General features: G+C 40.4%; 2 protein-coding genes across 2 annotated transcripts; both read left to right on the top strand.

Moving 5' to 3' along the window:
* The first annotated feature begins 2,698 nt into the window (after nucleotides 1-2,698).
* On the top strand, nucleotides 2,699-10,626 carry LOC138594284 (probable ATP-dependent RNA helicase DDX5). The gene is made up of 13 exons (XM_069665340.1): nucleotides 2,699-2,872; nucleotides 4,565-4,745; nucleotides 5,091-5,187; nucleotides 5,290-5,423; nucleotides 5,758-5,823; nucleotides 6,224-6,365; nucleotides 6,500-6,660; nucleotides 6,971-7,143; nucleotides 7,340-7,450; nucleotides 7,557-7,618; nucleotides 7,724-7,783; nucleotides 9,254-9,475; nucleotides 9,814-10,626. Exons 1-13 carry the CDS (start codon nucleotides 2,832-2,834, stop codon nucleotides 10,266-10,268), a joined length of 1,905 nt encoding a protein of 634 aa, XP_069521441.1. The 5' UTR covers nucleotides 2,699-2,831; the 3' UTR covers nucleotides 10,269-10,626.
* Nucleotides 10,627-11,478: 852 nt separating this feature from the next.
* polg2 (polymerase (DNA directed), gamma 2, accessory subunit) lies at nucleotides 11,479-15,531 on the top strand. Its single transcript, XM_069666451.1, has 8 exons — nucleotides 11,479-12,264; nucleotides 12,775-12,880; nucleotides 13,312-13,417; nucleotides 13,885-14,064; nucleotides 14,322-14,459; nucleotides 14,562-14,642; nucleotides 14,836-14,936; nucleotides 15,027-15,531. The coding sequence occupies exons 1-8, from the start codon at nucleotides 11,775-11,777 to the stop codon at nucleotides 15,190-15,192; spliced, it is 1,368 nt and encodes a 455-aa protein (XP_069522552.1). The 5' UTR covers nucleotides 11,479-11,774; the 3' UTR covers nucleotides 15,193-15,531.
* Nucleotides 15,532-15,939: the final 408 nt, after the last annotated feature.

Genomic DNA, 15,939 nt, shown 5'->3' with positions numbered 1-15,939 from the left:
AAGAATTGGTTACTACACTTCTGACCTGAACTTTGTTGATGAGATGTTTTGCCCCCCTTAGGATGTCTGACATTCTTATACTGCACAGAAATGAAAGCTGCAGGTGTGGATTGAGGGGAGCACAGACTGTGACTGTGTTTTGCCTCCTGCATACCACATGTTCTAACTGCAGATACAGTATTGTCATTATAATTATTTCACCAAGCAAATGCTTTGCTTTGGTACAGATATGTTCTCCCTCCCTATGACGGCCTCTGTGGCTGCTTAGTCTCCTCCTCCTGACAGCAATAAGAGGATGAAACAGACAGCCAACCCGACCACACATATTCCTCTTGCACTGTGACTTGGCCAAAAGACGCCCCGTGGTGAAATGATAAATGACAGTATGCAGTATCGGTCATAAAGTCAAACTATAAAATCAAAATACAAGCCAAAGAATTTTTTCTCAAACATGGTTTCTTTCATTACAGGTAGTTCTTATCATGCTGATTTATGTCCGTGTTCATTTTTCTGACAAGTTTAATTTTACTTAGTTATTTGATGCTGTAAAAAGGGGGTGTAACCTCATGATTGACAGCTCTGTCGACAAATCCTGCTCCTGCAGCGTTCTGCTCCCGAGTAGAAGAGTAGAGGACGAACGCAGAGAGGAAACGTAACTAACACTAACACTACAGTCATTGAACTTCCATAAAACATGAATATCTGCTTCAGACTAACACAAGAAGCAGCTCTGCTGCAGACTGATGCAACATGAGGGATCTTTGATGTCTTTGGGTAAGTTACATGTGTGTTTTGGTTTGCAGAAGGGGCGGGACGCTAATACTGCGGCTCTGACAGCCTGCACAGTCTCTGGCTCCAAGTGTGCAAGACGACAGCACCTGCTCCTGGGGGTCACTTTGGCTTTACTTTTGTACAGTAAGAGGAGGTGCATCATTCATCTTTATATACAGTCATTGTTTGGGATTGAAAGTACCTGATAACCTGATAACTTTTTCAGGTCAGGTTTAGTTAATAGTTTAAAAGCACAGTCCAGCTTATAGTAAATACATTGGGCTGTTTCTTAAATTTGACAGGGACGTCATCAAGACGGACATATATGACAGCAAATTAGTACATTTTCCCAAGACAACTCCAGCATCATGACTACCATAGATTATTGTCTCCTTCCCTATCTTCCCTCGGTCAGGGTACCCAGATCCTGGTGTTTCCAGAAGACAGTCCTCATGGTTACAACTTTAGACATTCGTCCATCTCTGGCTACCTAGAAACAATCCCTGACCCCCAGCAGGAGAGCTGAACCCCTGCACTGAGCCTGGAAAATACAACAACACTGAGGTGCACAGTCAAGATTTGATCTTATTATCCAACAGACATTAACTGACATCAAGACAACCAAAAGCTGCCAAACCCTTAAAAGATTATGCAAATCCAAACCATTATAATAGGATCACATTTGAGCATGGATGTTTCTCAGGTTCGCCAGCGGTTGAGTTGTATGGCTCGTCATAATAACCTCTGACCCTGCCCTCTGAAGAATGACAACACCAACGTGATCTTCAGTTGCACCTTAGGCCTTATAATGGAGCTAAAGTCCAGTCGTGCAAGTCCAAAATTTAGAAATTGTTTGTCTTTCAGCTCAGTTGGCCTGCTGGTGGCACGCTACCATAAACACAAACTCTTCTATGAGGAGTCCTTTAACACTCCGCCACAACCTGAGATCATAACTTTTGATGCACCTTTTGCTGGGAGGTTTGGCATCATAATATGCTTTGACGTCCTGTTTCACAAGCCCACAATTACCCTGGTGGAGAAGGCAGATAAACACACGCTTAAATTCAACACTACATTCTGGTGTTTGTGTCTGCATTTTTTTGGTGTTGTTTGTTTTTTACCATAACTTCTTCATATCTTTCTTCCGTGTTTAGATTGGTCATTTGCTCCAAGAAACCCCCCTTTAATGTGAACGCGCCCAGGGTTTCTGGGTTGACTTATCGAGTTGTTAACCAGCGTTGTGTGACAGTTTAATGCGATCTCCTTTGTTGGATTGAGTGAAGCCAGATCAAGAAAAGAGACCCTGGGTATGTTGAACTTGCTTCTTAGTATAGGCCCCAAGACCACCTGACAGGACATGTAAACACTGAAGTGCTATACAAAGAAACGTTATGATTATTATTTAATAATTTGATTATTATTTTATAACACTTTAATCAAACTATACTGTTATTCTTAGTTTATGTTGGCCTTTTACACCCAAACATTATGAATCTTTTTTTTTCCTCCAAATTATCATAAACCAGTATTTTAGGGTCAATATTATTATTACAGTAGTATGTTGATATAAAAAAAAGTGACAATGCTACTTAAGATCACATCAATAAGTTAATCCCACTCAGTAACTAAATTAAATAAATAAAAAAAGGCACCTAAGCTTTCTTGTATGACATATCTTTTTTATTTAATGCAAAAGCCTAATTTTCCTTAAATCTCTTACATTTACTTTTACTTCTGTCAAATATTCAACATTGACTTTTCATTAATTAAGTTGAACGCCGATAAGGCGTGTAAAATGTTGTCATAACTCCTTCCACAACTGAATAGGGTGTGCGATAATAAAATAGTACCGAAGCACGACACCTGTGTTTGCAGCGCATGGATACATTGTTATCCGCCTCGTCTGACCTCACATCCGTCTCTCCAGACAGACTTTGGTCTGCCGGCATTTTCTTTTTGTTTTCCCTATACTGACTTTAGCTCTTAGACAAATTATCTGTTTTGTTCACCGGATAAAGGGATTTAGACAGTCCGTTTTTGCCACGTTACTCTGCTACACAATGCCTGGATTTTCAGACAGAGACCGTGGCAGAGACAGAGGGTGAGTCCACTGACAGCTCCAGGTTTCTTAACGTTAGCCGAGACGAGCCGCCTAGCATGAGGATGCTAGCGCCAGTGCTGTCATGGCTGTGTGAAAAAGCCGTTGCAGCTATCTTGTAGTTTACGTCGCCAGTTGTTAATATTTCGCTACATTCATGTATGAAGATTTTTAAAACGGTTTTTGTGCGGACAAGCATCCCTGCATTGAAGTATCTGTAATTATGTCTGGTTTTCCGGCCGATGAGAGGTAAAATGGCAGCTAACGGCGGCGGTGTGTCGGTGTTTGGGCAGTTAACACGGCTGCTCGTTATATGGCCTCGTGACGCAGTGGTGTCTCCTCCTGCGCATGCTCATCCGACACGAAGATTTGTGTCGCAGAGGCCCAATTTATTTTTAACAAGTCGTTTTCCACGAATAGTGTCAGCTTGAATGTCTCATACCGGAGGTAAAACTAAGCCCCATTTTCTCATGTATTACAGGCAGGGCAGTAGTTATGAGTGGCCGTATTCAAATGCCAGATATGTAAATTTAGCACTGTATAAGTAGCATTATGTGTTACACTACACATTTACCTAATAAGAAAAAAACAGTGAGAATAGAATGAGAGCTGTTATGTAAACATACCAGAGATGTCTACTGTTTGTAAAGCAAATAGTCAAAGTCCTCAAAGCTCAACTCAGCATCCTGTTTGTGCCTCTAGGTTATAAACTAATTACCTGTTTGGAGGACTGTGTCCTCCTTCACAAATATGTAACTATAAGCCTCCTCCCCCTTTTAATTTATTTATATGTTGTCAGAAAATACCAAAGAGAGAAAATGTACTCAAAACCGATGTAGTTTGAAAGGCATACTCCAAGGATGCATGTCTTATAAAGTTGGGGGACTTAATATTAAACAAGAAAAGAAGGGTTCAAATCTGTGCAGATATTGTTTTTTTTAGTAAGTAACAATTTGTAAAGCAAACTTTGAAACCAATGTTACAAGGTGCTGTACAGCCTGAACATTAAACAATAGGGGTGTGAATCTTTCAATATCTCATGATTCGATTCGATTTGGATTCTTAAGGTCACGATTCGATCCAAAATCGATTCTTGATTCAAACCGATTCCAGATTCACAATCAATGCCCTATTTGTTATAAAGGAGTGCTTATTTCAGGATTTACTCCAGTCTGCTGTGTGCTAAGAAAACCGCAGTGGCAAATTATTATGTTATTAAAGCACTATAAAATGTGTTCACAAATTTGCAGCTTTTATATTTGATGCAGTAATGCAATGCACAGAGGCAAACCTGAGACAAAAGACAGTGAAAAACTCCTATTTTGTATGTCAAAAAAATCACAATAATGCTCAACAGCTCTTTGAGACATCGATTTTCAGCTTGTGTGTGGGCAACTGCAGATTCACGTTTCACGTGCTTTCGTTTGAAGTTTTAAATCAGTTCAGAATTGTAGAAATTTAGAATTGCGATTCTGACATGAAACACATTTTTGCTTGAAAAATGACTTAAATGATTAATCAATTAAAAAAGTGATAAATTCAATCAACCTGTCAATTAATCGGATAACTACAGTTTTATATGGCACCTTTATTTATACTATGACTGGTACTTTTCACATTAAGTTAATTGTCAGAGGAGAAACTCTTCCATCTTTCATCATGCTTTACGTCACACGTCCCTCTCTTTTACACAAGGTATGGTGGAGGACCTCCTCGTTTTGGTGGTGGTGGTGGAGGCAATAGGGGCGGACCTCCTCCAGGAAAGTTTGGCAACCCTGGTGAGAGGCTGCGAAAGAAACACTGGAACCTCGATGAACTCCCTAAGTTTCAGAAGAACTTCTACCAGGAACATCCAGATGCCACTCGAAGACCACTTGTAAGACCTCATTATAGCTATTTTTCTATTCCTATTCTGATTTACCTTTTTCTTTGAATTATCTCAATAACACAGAGTTAAAGTTTGGTAAAACAAAGAGAAAAACATCTAAAGCCTTAATGCCCGATCAGACAGAACGCGTTTTAGCAGCTGGTGGCGGCTTTTTTGTCATTGTTTTCAATTACCAAAAAACGCCTTCACATTTTGCAGGCTGTAAAATGCTCTGTCTAAATGGGACCTTAAACAATCACTCCAACTCCTGCAATCGATAGATTTTCCTGCTGTTTCATGTAGGTTTGTATGTGTGTATTGACTGTGTTCTTGTTTCTTTTTTCCAAATTGCAGCAAGAGGTTGAACAGTACCGGAGAAACAAAGAGGTTACTGTAAAAGGCAGAGATTGTCCCAAACCAATAATTAAATTCCATGAAGCTGCATTTCCAAGTGAGTAGAAATTCATGCTCCACCACACAAACAATCTCGTACAATCCTTTGACAATGTCAAATAATGATCAACAATTTCACCTGCATATCTTACTACTTCAGGCTACGTCATGGATGTTATTGGCAAACAAAACTGGACTGAACCAACTCCAATTCAGTCACAGGGGTGGCCTGTCGCCCTGAGTGGTAAAGACATGGTTGGCATCGCTCAAACTGGGTCTGGGAAAACCCTTGCAGTAAGTGAAATATTTCATATCACGATTTCTTTGAGACCCTTTTTATTTATTTATTCTGGTTTTGTTTGTTTGTTTTCATTTAGACTGGGTTCATTGCACTGTTGACGAAAGTATATGTCAAATTCTAAAAGAATGATGTAATATTTTTATAAGTCATTTAATGTAAGATGTTACAACTTGAAACAACGTCATCTGCTGTGGTGTCCTGTTCATGTTGTGAAAGTTAATGACTTTCATGCAGCCGGTGTGCATTCGTACACTGATATGCTCTTGTGCAATATGTGTTGAAATGTATTTATTTATAGCTCTGTCCTTTCATTTTTTTGTTCTTTAGTACCTTCTGCCTGCAATTGTGCACATCCAGCATCAACCATTCTTGGAGCATGGAGATGGACCAATCGTAAGTACACTTGAAAGTAAATTGTTTTTTATTTTATCCTGTTTGATGATATTGGCAGCGACCAATGTTTATTCTATTTTTGAAGGACATGAAATTAGTTTTGAGCTTTCACAGCATTATAACTAATGGCCCAGATGATGCCTAGTCTTCATTTCTTTCTTTACATTATCAACTTTCTTTTGCATTTGCATTTGCAATTGCTTATGGTTGTAGCTGGGCATGCAGTACTGAGCCAGCATCATTCTTTCATAATTGTTTGCAAGTTTCTTGGCCCTGAATAAAAATTGTGGATAGAAAAGGGTCAACATAAAAGTTGCCAAAATTCCTTACACACATACATTCTTTTGTAAAGGATGCAAATTCATCTGATTATTTTTTTATTTGCATGTACCTTTTTCAGTGCTTGGTGTTGGCACCAACCCGTGAGCTGGCTCAGCAGGTGCAACAGGTGGCTGCTGAATATGGCAGGGTCTCCCGTCTCAAGAGTACCTGCATCTACGGTGGTGCACCCAAAGGACCTCAAATTAGGGACCTTGAGAGGGGTATGCTTAATTTGTAGTTCGCTCACTATCGCTCAGTTTTACTAAATTCACTTGACTTTTCTTTGCTGTGAGGGATTTGTTATATGATTTAAACCTTTTAAGTTAAGTAGTATGTTTTCCTCTTGTTTTTTTAGGTGTTGAGATTTGCATTGCAACCCCAGGGCGTCTCATCGACTTCCTAGAGTGTGGTAAGACTAATTTGCGTCGTTGCACCTACCTGGTTCTGGATGAAGCTGACCGCATGCTGGACATGGGATTTGAACCTCAGATCCGCAAGATAGTGGAACAAATTCGGGTAAGTTGTGTTATTGTATTCCATTTGGTGGACACTCTCAGAGTAAATTGTCACAGCGCAATCATGACAAATGCCCAGCTGCTTTGTTTAAAAATATTTTCCCAGTAACCAAATAAAATAAATACTTAGCCAACATTACATATAAATGTTCTGAAGAAAGGAATTAGCCATAGATTTACACTAGTTCACCAAAAAACCTGCCCCCGATATTACTACATGCAGAGTTTTTACAGTTAAATGAGAGAAACGGGTTTTACTTTAAACTTGCAAAATACGGTAGTATCAAAGTCCTCGTTCCTGCCTTTATCAGCCAGACCGTCAGACCCTGATGTGGAGCGCAACCTGGCCGAAGGAAGTTCGCCAGCTGGCTGAGGACTTCCTGAAGGACTATGTTCAGATCAACATCGGCGCGCTGCAGCTCAGTGCCAACCACAACATCTTGCAAATAGTTGATGTTTGCAATGACATGGAGAAGGAGGACAAGTGAGTAGATGATTCCCACCTTTTTCTAAGCGTCAGAATGTAATTCATGTGGGGAAAGTTTTTGTCCTTGTTTTAGTAGGCTAGTTTAATAGCTGTGCATTACTGTACATGCATTAGCTTTACTTAGTTTTTAAGTCAAAGTCGGAAACACATTATTTAACAGTATTTAAACTTTCTTTTGTCTCTTCTCTGTCAGACTGATCCGTTTGCTGGAGGAGATAATGAGCGAAAAGGAGAACAAGACCATTATTTTTGTGGAGACCAAAAGGCGTTGTGATGAGCTCACCAGGAGGATGAGAAGAGATGGGTAAGAGTCTCCTCTTTCAGGGACAGAATAGGCTATGCCTCATGAGAACTTTCTCATTGCTCCTACTTGTTGTTGCATTATTTAAGGTTTAATCTGTCTGTCACAGGTGGCCAGCCATGGGAATTCATGGAGACAAGAGCCAGCAGGAGAGGGACTGGGTCTTAAATGGTGAGAAAAAATATATCACATGTCAAGTTTGAATAAAAGTAGGTATAAAAATAGTTTTCATGGGGTACTCTGTAATATAAATGCATGTTGTCTCTCTCCCTTCAGAGTTCAGGTATGGCAAAGCTCCAATCCTCATCGCGACAGATGTTGCCTCCCGGGGCTTAGGTCAGTATGCCATTGAGTAGCGCCACTTTCTTATCAGTGTTACACTTATTTTAAAGAAAGTGGTTTTGCTTTCTTTAACTTTTCTATGCATTTTCTGAGTTTTTCTCACCTTAAGGTGGAGTCTTTGTGGCAGGCGCTAGGCATGACAGTCCCAGGCCTCGAGAGGGAGAAGGATGACATATTGGAAGTGCTCAACTGGCTTGCCACCCAGTGGGCCTAGAGAGGTGAAAGCTCTTGTGTGCCAGTGATCTTCAAAAGGCTGTGTGGCTAAGCCTTTGTCTCTGATATGTTGTTGAAATACACACACATCTGTTCTCTGTCCATGGATTTCACCTGACAAACGCCATCCAGCTGTTTCCAACTCAAACGTAAAAAAAAACAAAAGAAAAAAAGACCTGCTTGATGTTGTGACTTTTGCCTTGCATGCTGTTGTGTTACAGAGCGCTGTATTGCAAGTCACTTGTTTGAGATTTGGAACAATTTTTACCTTTCGGAGCTCTTATCACACAGCATGGGTGCTTGTGAGCCTGTCTAAGCTTTCAGTTGTTTTCTTTTCCCGTCAAAGTGCTGGATTTCTTGAAATGGAGAGAGCAGTTTGAAATCTTTCATTTGTCTCTGAAAATTGATGAGACCTGGCACATGTGTTTAGGGGGTAGTGGGAACATCTAGTGAGAGGAGAAAGAGAGTGAGACAGCTCAAACCAAAGTTCCTCCCTCGCCTGCGTTTTAAAGTCATGTCGAGACCTGCCAACGAGAGACATTTTCTCAAGTGAACACTGGCTTCTTGGAAGATCTTGCCTTGATGAGACTGATGAAGTGGGTGGGGGAATTGTTCTGTGCTCGGTGAGGGGTCCCACAGGGATCAATGCTTGGGCCTTTTTTCATGTTTTTTTGAACGGGGCCCCTGCTCAAATTAGTACTTGGTCTATTTTGTCTTGGCAAGACGTGCAGTGCGGCCTTTTAATATCAAGCTTCTTTTGAGAGTGTACTGGGAAAAACGGACCTGCAAAAAAAGTACCACAGATTGGTCCTTTATTGGCACATGAGGAGGCCCCAGTGCATATCGTGGCCCGACTGCGTAGAAGCTCCTGGATGTCACTTGACAATTTGTGGGGGATTTCGCTGCATTGGGAAAGGACTAGTGAATGCATACTCCTTTATGGTAAGCCTTAAATCCATTTTTTTTTCTCCCTTGGTTAACAAAAGGGAGAGTGAAGGTCTTTTGGATCATTTTGATTATGGTAAGCAATTGGAGTGTGCATCGTTTCTCTCTTCCCACAGTAGTATTCCCATGGAGTAGATGTATACACAATCTCATGCTGTTTTAACACATTTTCTCCACAGCCTAATGACCTCTTCCTTCACCTAGCCTTCATAGCTGCTAACTTTTCCCTTTGATCTGGCTGTTGTGGTGTGCAAAATCCTGTGTGGCCTCCATGTTTTGTTTTGCCACACTGCAACACTTTCACAGATGTGGAGGATGTGAAATTTGTCATCAATTATGACTACCCTAACTCCTCCGAGGATTATATCCACCGCATTGGACGCACAGCCCGCAGTCAAAAAACGGGCACAGCCTACACCTTCTTCACCCCCAACAACATGAAACAGGCCAGTGACCTGATCTCTGTGCTCCGCGAGGCCAACCAGGCCATTAACCCCAAGCTGATCCAGATGGCAGAGGACAGAGGAGGTAAAATCTAATACTGGTTTACATTGATAATTATGATAATTATAGAGAAGATGTACTGTATCCTTTAGTAGAATTCATTCTTAGGCTCACTTTTAAGAACAAGTAAAAAAGTAATGTAATTTTTTCTATTTGTTACTGATAATATCACAATACTTTTGAAACCAGTCAACCAACCCCGCCTGAAAAAAGCCATTATCAACATTATGTAACAAATACTGTCTAACATCACTTTGCTGGATAGGTCTTGCTCATGTATGAGGATGCTTTTTTATTTAAACATTGACTGTTAGAGATAAGATTATGGTCTGAACTCTCTCTCCTGTCTTTATCTCATCCAGGTCGCGGACGGGGGGGAAGAGGTGGCTACAAGGATGACCGTCGGGATAGGTATTCTGGGGGTGGGAGGAGTAACTTTGGCGGTGGTAGCTACAGGGACAGGGACGGTGATAGAGGGTTTGGCGGTGGGCCCAAGAGTGCCTTTGGTGGCAATAAGGCCCAAAATGGTGGCGGTTATGGAGGTAACAGCGGTAACTCTAGTGGTAGCTATGGCAACAACAATTATAACAACAGCAATGGACAGGGCAATTTTGGTGCTCCGTCAAACCAGGTGGGTGCCTTTGGTAACCAAAGCTTCCAGGGCCCCCCTCAGTTCGGGGCCATGCAGAGGGCCGCTCAGAATGGCATGAACCACCCGCCATTCCCGTTCAACTCGCAACCACCACCACAGGCCCAGCAGCCACCGCCCCCTCCACCAATGGTGCCCTACCCCATGCCCCCACCTTTCCCTCAGTAGATATGATATACGCACAATATATGGAACCAACATGATTTTTGTTTAGTCTTGAAATCTGACAGTATGATCATTATTATTATTATTATTATCCTTTGTACTGTTTAACTTTGTTTTGCTTACAGCAGGGTTTGAATTATTCAGTACACCCAGAGCATTAAATGGAGTCATAGACACGTCTCCTCTAGTGCAACTTTGATTGCTGCACTTTTCCTTGACTGTTTTTTGTTACATTCCTCAGTAATTTATTTTTACTAGGTAATGCAGTGTTTTCAGTTTGTGGTATGTTTAAAGTGATGTTATGAAGATCATATAAAAAGGGTGCGTGTTGGCCCTTTTAAATAAAAATAAGAAAATGGGACTTTGTCGTTTGTGTTGTCTATTTGGAAAATTTTGAAGGGAAGAATACTTAAAACTAATATTTGTTTTGATCCAGATCTAGATGTTTCCAAATATGTGTGTGAGCCCACAGTATTAAGGAATGACTCATCCATAAAGAAGCCTGAACAAAATTCCGACAGTATGTTACACGTTACAAATTCACAATGTTTGATGGAAAGTATGAAATGATGAAAAGATTTTTCAAGAAACAATGGTGCACAGAAATTGAAACAGAATCCCCTAGGTCTCCCTTGGCCAATTTTTTTTACTTGTCCCTATTTACCCCTTTGGTTCAAGGCTGTTAGTATTGTGAAGAGGTTATGTGGCTTTGATATTTTCTATGTTTATTGGGGATTTTACGAGCTTATGCAGAAATTCACCTTTCCCTTCGTGGATATATTGTTGACTAATTTGACATTAAAGCAAACAAAAAGAAACATTTAAAAAAATTAATGTATGTCATGAAAAGGTAATTTTTAAGTCGTTTTAGCATATTTTGTACCTCACTAGAACGTTATTTTCTATCAAAACCACTGTAAGAAATATTTAAGTTTTGAAAATGTCCAAATAAATAATTTAAAGTTTACTGACTAAAATAAAATAACACTGAAATGGTTTTTTTTTATTAAATTCAACCGAGTATTAAGTATTTCATTTATTTTAGCGCTTATTTGGAAAGTCATAAACGAATGCACCACGTGACATAGAAAAACTGTAACCCGGATGTACAAATATCAGTTCCGGGTTATGTATCACATGTCATTCCTGTGAATTTCAAACTCAATGTTTATCATTGAACATTAATTGCGTGTCAACAGTAAGTTACTGAACATGTGTTTTTCATTTATATGCACCGATATGTGCTAGCATTTGCGGTATGTAGCATATATGCTGATAGCTAGCTTGCTAAAGTATGCTATCAATCAACTTCCACCAGAAACATTTAACTCCCCTCTTTCCTGCTATAAGAATGGTCACTTGCAAGAATGAGGCCTAGCTTTACTTTTATTTTTTCGTTTGTCTTAGTATTTTAGGCTTATTTGGACAATCCGTTAGGAGGTCTTTCGATTCATCACTGCAATAGGTAATCTTTCCACACATTTGAACCACGTCTCTTAAGTTTTCATCATGTTAACTTACTTTGTCAGAAACGTGCTATTCAGGCGTCTATCCGTATTTAAACCCACACAGTGCAGTGTTGCGCTGCAGCTCACAATGAGACACTGCAGTACATCATCCAGTCAGGATTCGGATCAGGTCAGGGCTTTGCTGCAGCTCTGTGTGCACAGGTACTACATTTCACCGGATCAGCCTAACATGGAGTTGTTTCAGCGGGGGATGAGCTGCAGTTATGGACCTCTGGGCATGGAGCTAAGGAGAAACCTGCTGGAGCAGTGGTGGCACTCTGTGACCAGGACCACAGCTCAGGTGTTTGGGATAAACACTCTGAGCAGCAGCAAGGACACAGCCACAGATGAACAGGGAGCACTGAGGATAGTTGAGTCTGAACATTTAAAAGAAATACTGGAAGAGCAAGACCTGAGTAAGGAGCTGCTCATCCAGAAGATACAAGCAGTCCTTCAGAGGTCCCCATCTGTGAGGACAAACCTTCTTCAAGGTACAGGGCTACATATAAAAGAGATGTTATGGTATCAGTATGATTTTATATGTAGTAGTTGTATTAAAATATATCATACTGTAAAATGATTGTAATTGCATGTAATTAGATGAAGATCCTTGTTTTAGCAAACTATTCCAGTGCTACTGTAAAATGACCCTGAGCAAGGATTATTGAGCTGCATGATGGAGAAATAACTGGTAGTTTTAAGGGACTTTTTTGGCCTCGCAAAGTAGCTGAGATTTGTAGGCATTAGCCAAGAATTCCACTTGAAATTATGCATTTAACCCTTAGGGCAATAAAGTCCTCCACATCCAGTTGCTGAAAACATAGATCTCAGACTAGACTTTTTTCAGTATTTAAAACACAGATTAGAACCTTATGTTATACCAGTCAATTCATTAAGAGGGAAGAATAATGTCACCATCCTAACAATCTTTATTTGAGTTCAAAATTAGAATAAATTGAACACAGAAAGAAAAAACAGAAATTCTGTCTGTTTTTTGTCAGGTGCTTTGGAGCAGTTTGTCCCCTCATTGGAGCTGGTGAACAGGAAGTTGCCCTTCGGCCTGGCTGAGACTGGTCTGTGTTTCCAGCCCTTAGATGGCTCTGGTTGGTGAGGCTTCATCTCCTGTCTGTCTGTCTGTCTGTCTGTCTGTCTGTCTGTCTGTCTGTGAATGTTTAAGTCTGATAAAATTAAATCTTGGACTACATCTTCTCCAGATGAGAATTTACAACAATTGCAAATAAACGTTTTTCTTTAAACTCAGTTTTGCTTGATGAGTTTGTATATATAACAACTGTATACTTTATGTTATGAACTATAAAGCCAAGTATGTTGACATAATCGGTGTCTTTGTTTGAGATTGTACACGGTTCAATAGTTAACCACCAGAGGGCGTAACGGCCCCAGGTCTCTGAGGAAACATTAAAAAGAGAATTGCTATATTTTACAACAGACTAGTACTATTTAAATACTGCTAACATCTAAATCAAATGTGTGTTGTGCTGCTGTTTATGATAATGTGAATGTTCTTTCTCTGACAGCCCAGCTGAGGTCACCCAGACATCTCTGGTGTGGTTCTGCTCTACTCGTACCTCCTCTCAGTGGCTGGATCATTGGACAAGACAGAGACTAAAATGGTGGAGGAAAGTGAGTATTTTTAGGCAGTGTCAACCAAAACAAAAAGTTAGACCTGTACGCATAATTATAGAGTGTAAAGGGGCATAGATAAAGAAACTTGGTGAGAAGCTTATTTTGAACCAGACACACCAACATTTGGATACATTTATAAGGACAAGTTACCTTTAGGGTATATTATTGTGCACTGCAAGTTGGAGCACAAAAACACTGTAAGTCCAGTCCAAAAAGGGTCTAAATATCTCATGACGTCAAAGCCATGACACTCATTTTTTATATCTTCCAGAATCATTCCTTGCATGGCACACAAACACAAACTTTCTTGGCTGATATTTAGAAATTTAAAAAATCCACACTGAGGCAGGAGGAGGTTCAGGGATGCCGTTGGATACAATAAAGTAAAGCTGTGTAACTTTAAATAATTTCTATGTCATGATAACATCACCAACTTGAAATCAATCACCATCGTGTCTTTCCAGTTCGCCCTGTCACCGTCGGACTTCAGCAGCAGTGATGTCCCAGAGGAGGAACTGGAGAAGTTTGCGTCTCGTGGTGTGAGGATCATCTACAGATTCCCGTGGGGGCAGGAGACCCTGGAGACGCTGTGGAACCGAGGAAACGCAGATCTGGCACACAAAGGAGCCCGTTCCAAACTACAGGTCAGTCTGCTGCTTTTATTTGAGTCTTGATGACGATACTTGCTTTTTTATACGCCTGTTTTTGGTGTCTTCCTTCCTTCAATCAATCAAGTAACCATTGATGGGGAGTCACGTGGAGGAGTTTTTTTTTTTTTTTTCTTTTTAAATCCGGGGCTGGCCTCTGCACATGGGGCACCTGCTCTACTAACAAAGCTATAACAGTGCCCTGTTGTTGGCTTTCTTCAGTGTAATCACGTGCAGTGTTCTTGCTCTTCCAGTGTCGAGATGGCCGTAAGTCAGTTCCACATGTTATCTCTGTTAACGGCAACTTGGACCGGGGCATGATGGCCTTTCTGTCCAACTCACTCCAGCATCTCAAGAAAGGAGACGGGAAGCAGAAGCTGCAGCAGAGAAAGGTGATGAGCCACAAACTGTTCGCAGGATGGTTCTCATTTGCTCTCTCTTTTGTGATGTGATTCTCTCCCCATCATTGAGATTTGGGTCGCTTTGGATTTCAGGTTCTGAAGTTGCATCCAGTGTTGGCTCCAGTCAAAGTGGCTTTAGACATCGTCAAGGGAGCCACTGTGGAGCTGAGGCAGGTAAGAAAAACATGTCTTAACAGTAGACGTTAATGATTGAAAGATTTTTTTTAATCTTGATTAAATCAATGTGAACCCACAGCTAAAAAGTAGTGCTGCGTAAAAAGGTGTCTTGATAGAATCAGCACTAGTATTTAATCAAACGTGTACGTGGTTATTAGTTAAAGAACATTAATGAGCATCTATTTTGTAGGTGTGTGAAGGGCTGCAGCAGGAGTTCATAGAGGCAAAGATCTCTGCGTGGCCTGGGTATCTGGAAACATCCTCAACATTAGTGGAGCAACTGAATGCCAAGTAAAAAACTATTCAATGGAAGCTAAATCTGTTATCTCAGCAGTGTTTCTCTATCTCTGGACTGATGTGTGTTGTGTTGGTGCTTTTTAGGTATGATGAGATGGGAGTACTTTTCACTGTGGTGGTCAGCGAGAACACGCTGGAGAGCGGCCTCGTTCAAGTCCGCAGTAGAGACACCACCGTCAAAGAGACGATGCACATCTCTGAGATCAAGGCATTCCTTTCCAGATATATTTCTGCTGCCGACAACATATGAACTGACTCTTTGTTTGGGCACCTACAAGGACGGTCTGAGTATTGACAGAACTGGAAAAGAAATGGTTCCTGAACAACTTTCGGCTCAGTATGACCCAATTAGGACTTGTGGATGTTTTATATTTTGAGGTATATTTGGCTGATATGTGGCCCTTTTTTATCTTCCATTGTAGACTATTGTGACTAGTAAATATTTAAAGTGTATGTAGATTTCTGGGGGGTTATTACTAAAGGGCTCTCACACATCCAACAGCCTCTTCTCAGAGTTCATGGTTTTTCTGTGTTTGATCATGTCTACGTTACGGTTTGAATTCAACAATGGTATTTACATTGCAGGAGTATTGACATAAATGTTAGATGTGTTCATTTCTGTCTTGCTTTCAAATAAAAAAAATACTTGATTTCTATTTGATATTAGATTTTCCTTTTGTTGTGATACCTGTTGTCTTAGATCTGTTGATTATTTATGACACTTGTTCATCAACATTTCTCTTTAGAATCAAAGTTAATTTTTAACTCTGGAGCAATACTTCAATCAATCAAGTCAAGCTCAGTTCAAAGCCCATTGTGTTGCTGATTATGAGCTTTTAGTCATTTTACATGAACTTCATTTATTGAGTATATCCTTTTTCTGAGTGCGACAGGAACTTTGAATTAGGAGGGAATTAGGTAAAATATGCGTTAGTAGTCACACCAAAATCTAACTTCAAAGTAATTTGTGTTAATCCAGATATTTGGAGTATATGGC

This window comes from Semicossyphus pulcher, unplaced genomic scaffold, assembly GCF_022749685.1.
Source record: "Semicossyphus pulcher isolate SPU_LCO1_2020_fin unplaced genomic scaffold, fSemPul1.0.p SCAF_17, whole genome shotgun sequence".
NCBI classification, from domain to species: Eukaryota; Metazoa; Chordata; class Actinopteri; order Labriformes; family Labridae; genus Semicossyphus; species Semicossyphus pulcher.
The sequence above is the reverse complement of the archived record's forward strand: the minus strand, read 5'-3'. Positions and strand labels throughout refer to the sequence as shown.

Excerpts from the sequence above, each read along its gene's own strand:
- LOC138594284 (XM_069665340.1), top strand. The coding sequence starts at position 2,832 with ATGCCTGGATTTTCAGACAGAGACCGTGGCAGAGACAGAGG. Across the intron at positions 5,824-6,223 it reads AGCATGGAGATGGACCAATC|TGCTTGGTGTTGGCACCAAC; the intron begins GTAAGTACACTT and ends TACCTTTTTCAG. Across the intron at positions 7,451-7,556 it reads AGGAGGATGAGAAGAGATGG|GTGGCCAGCCATGGGAATTC; the intron begins GTAAGAGTCTCC and ends TGTCTGTCACAG.
- polg2 (XM_069666451.1), top strand. The coding sequence starts at position 11,775 with ATGTTAACTTACTTTGTCAGAAACGTGCTATTCAGGCGTCTATCCGTA. Across the intron at positions 12,881-13,311 it reads CCCTTAGATGGCTCTGGTTG|CCCAGCTGAGGTCACCCAGA; the intron begins GTGAGGCTTCAT and ends TTTCTCTGACAG. Across the intron at positions 14,643-14,835 it reads CCACTGTGGAGCTGAGGCAG|GTGTGTGAAGGGCTGCAGCA; the intron begins GTAAGAAAAACA and ends TCTATTTTGTAG.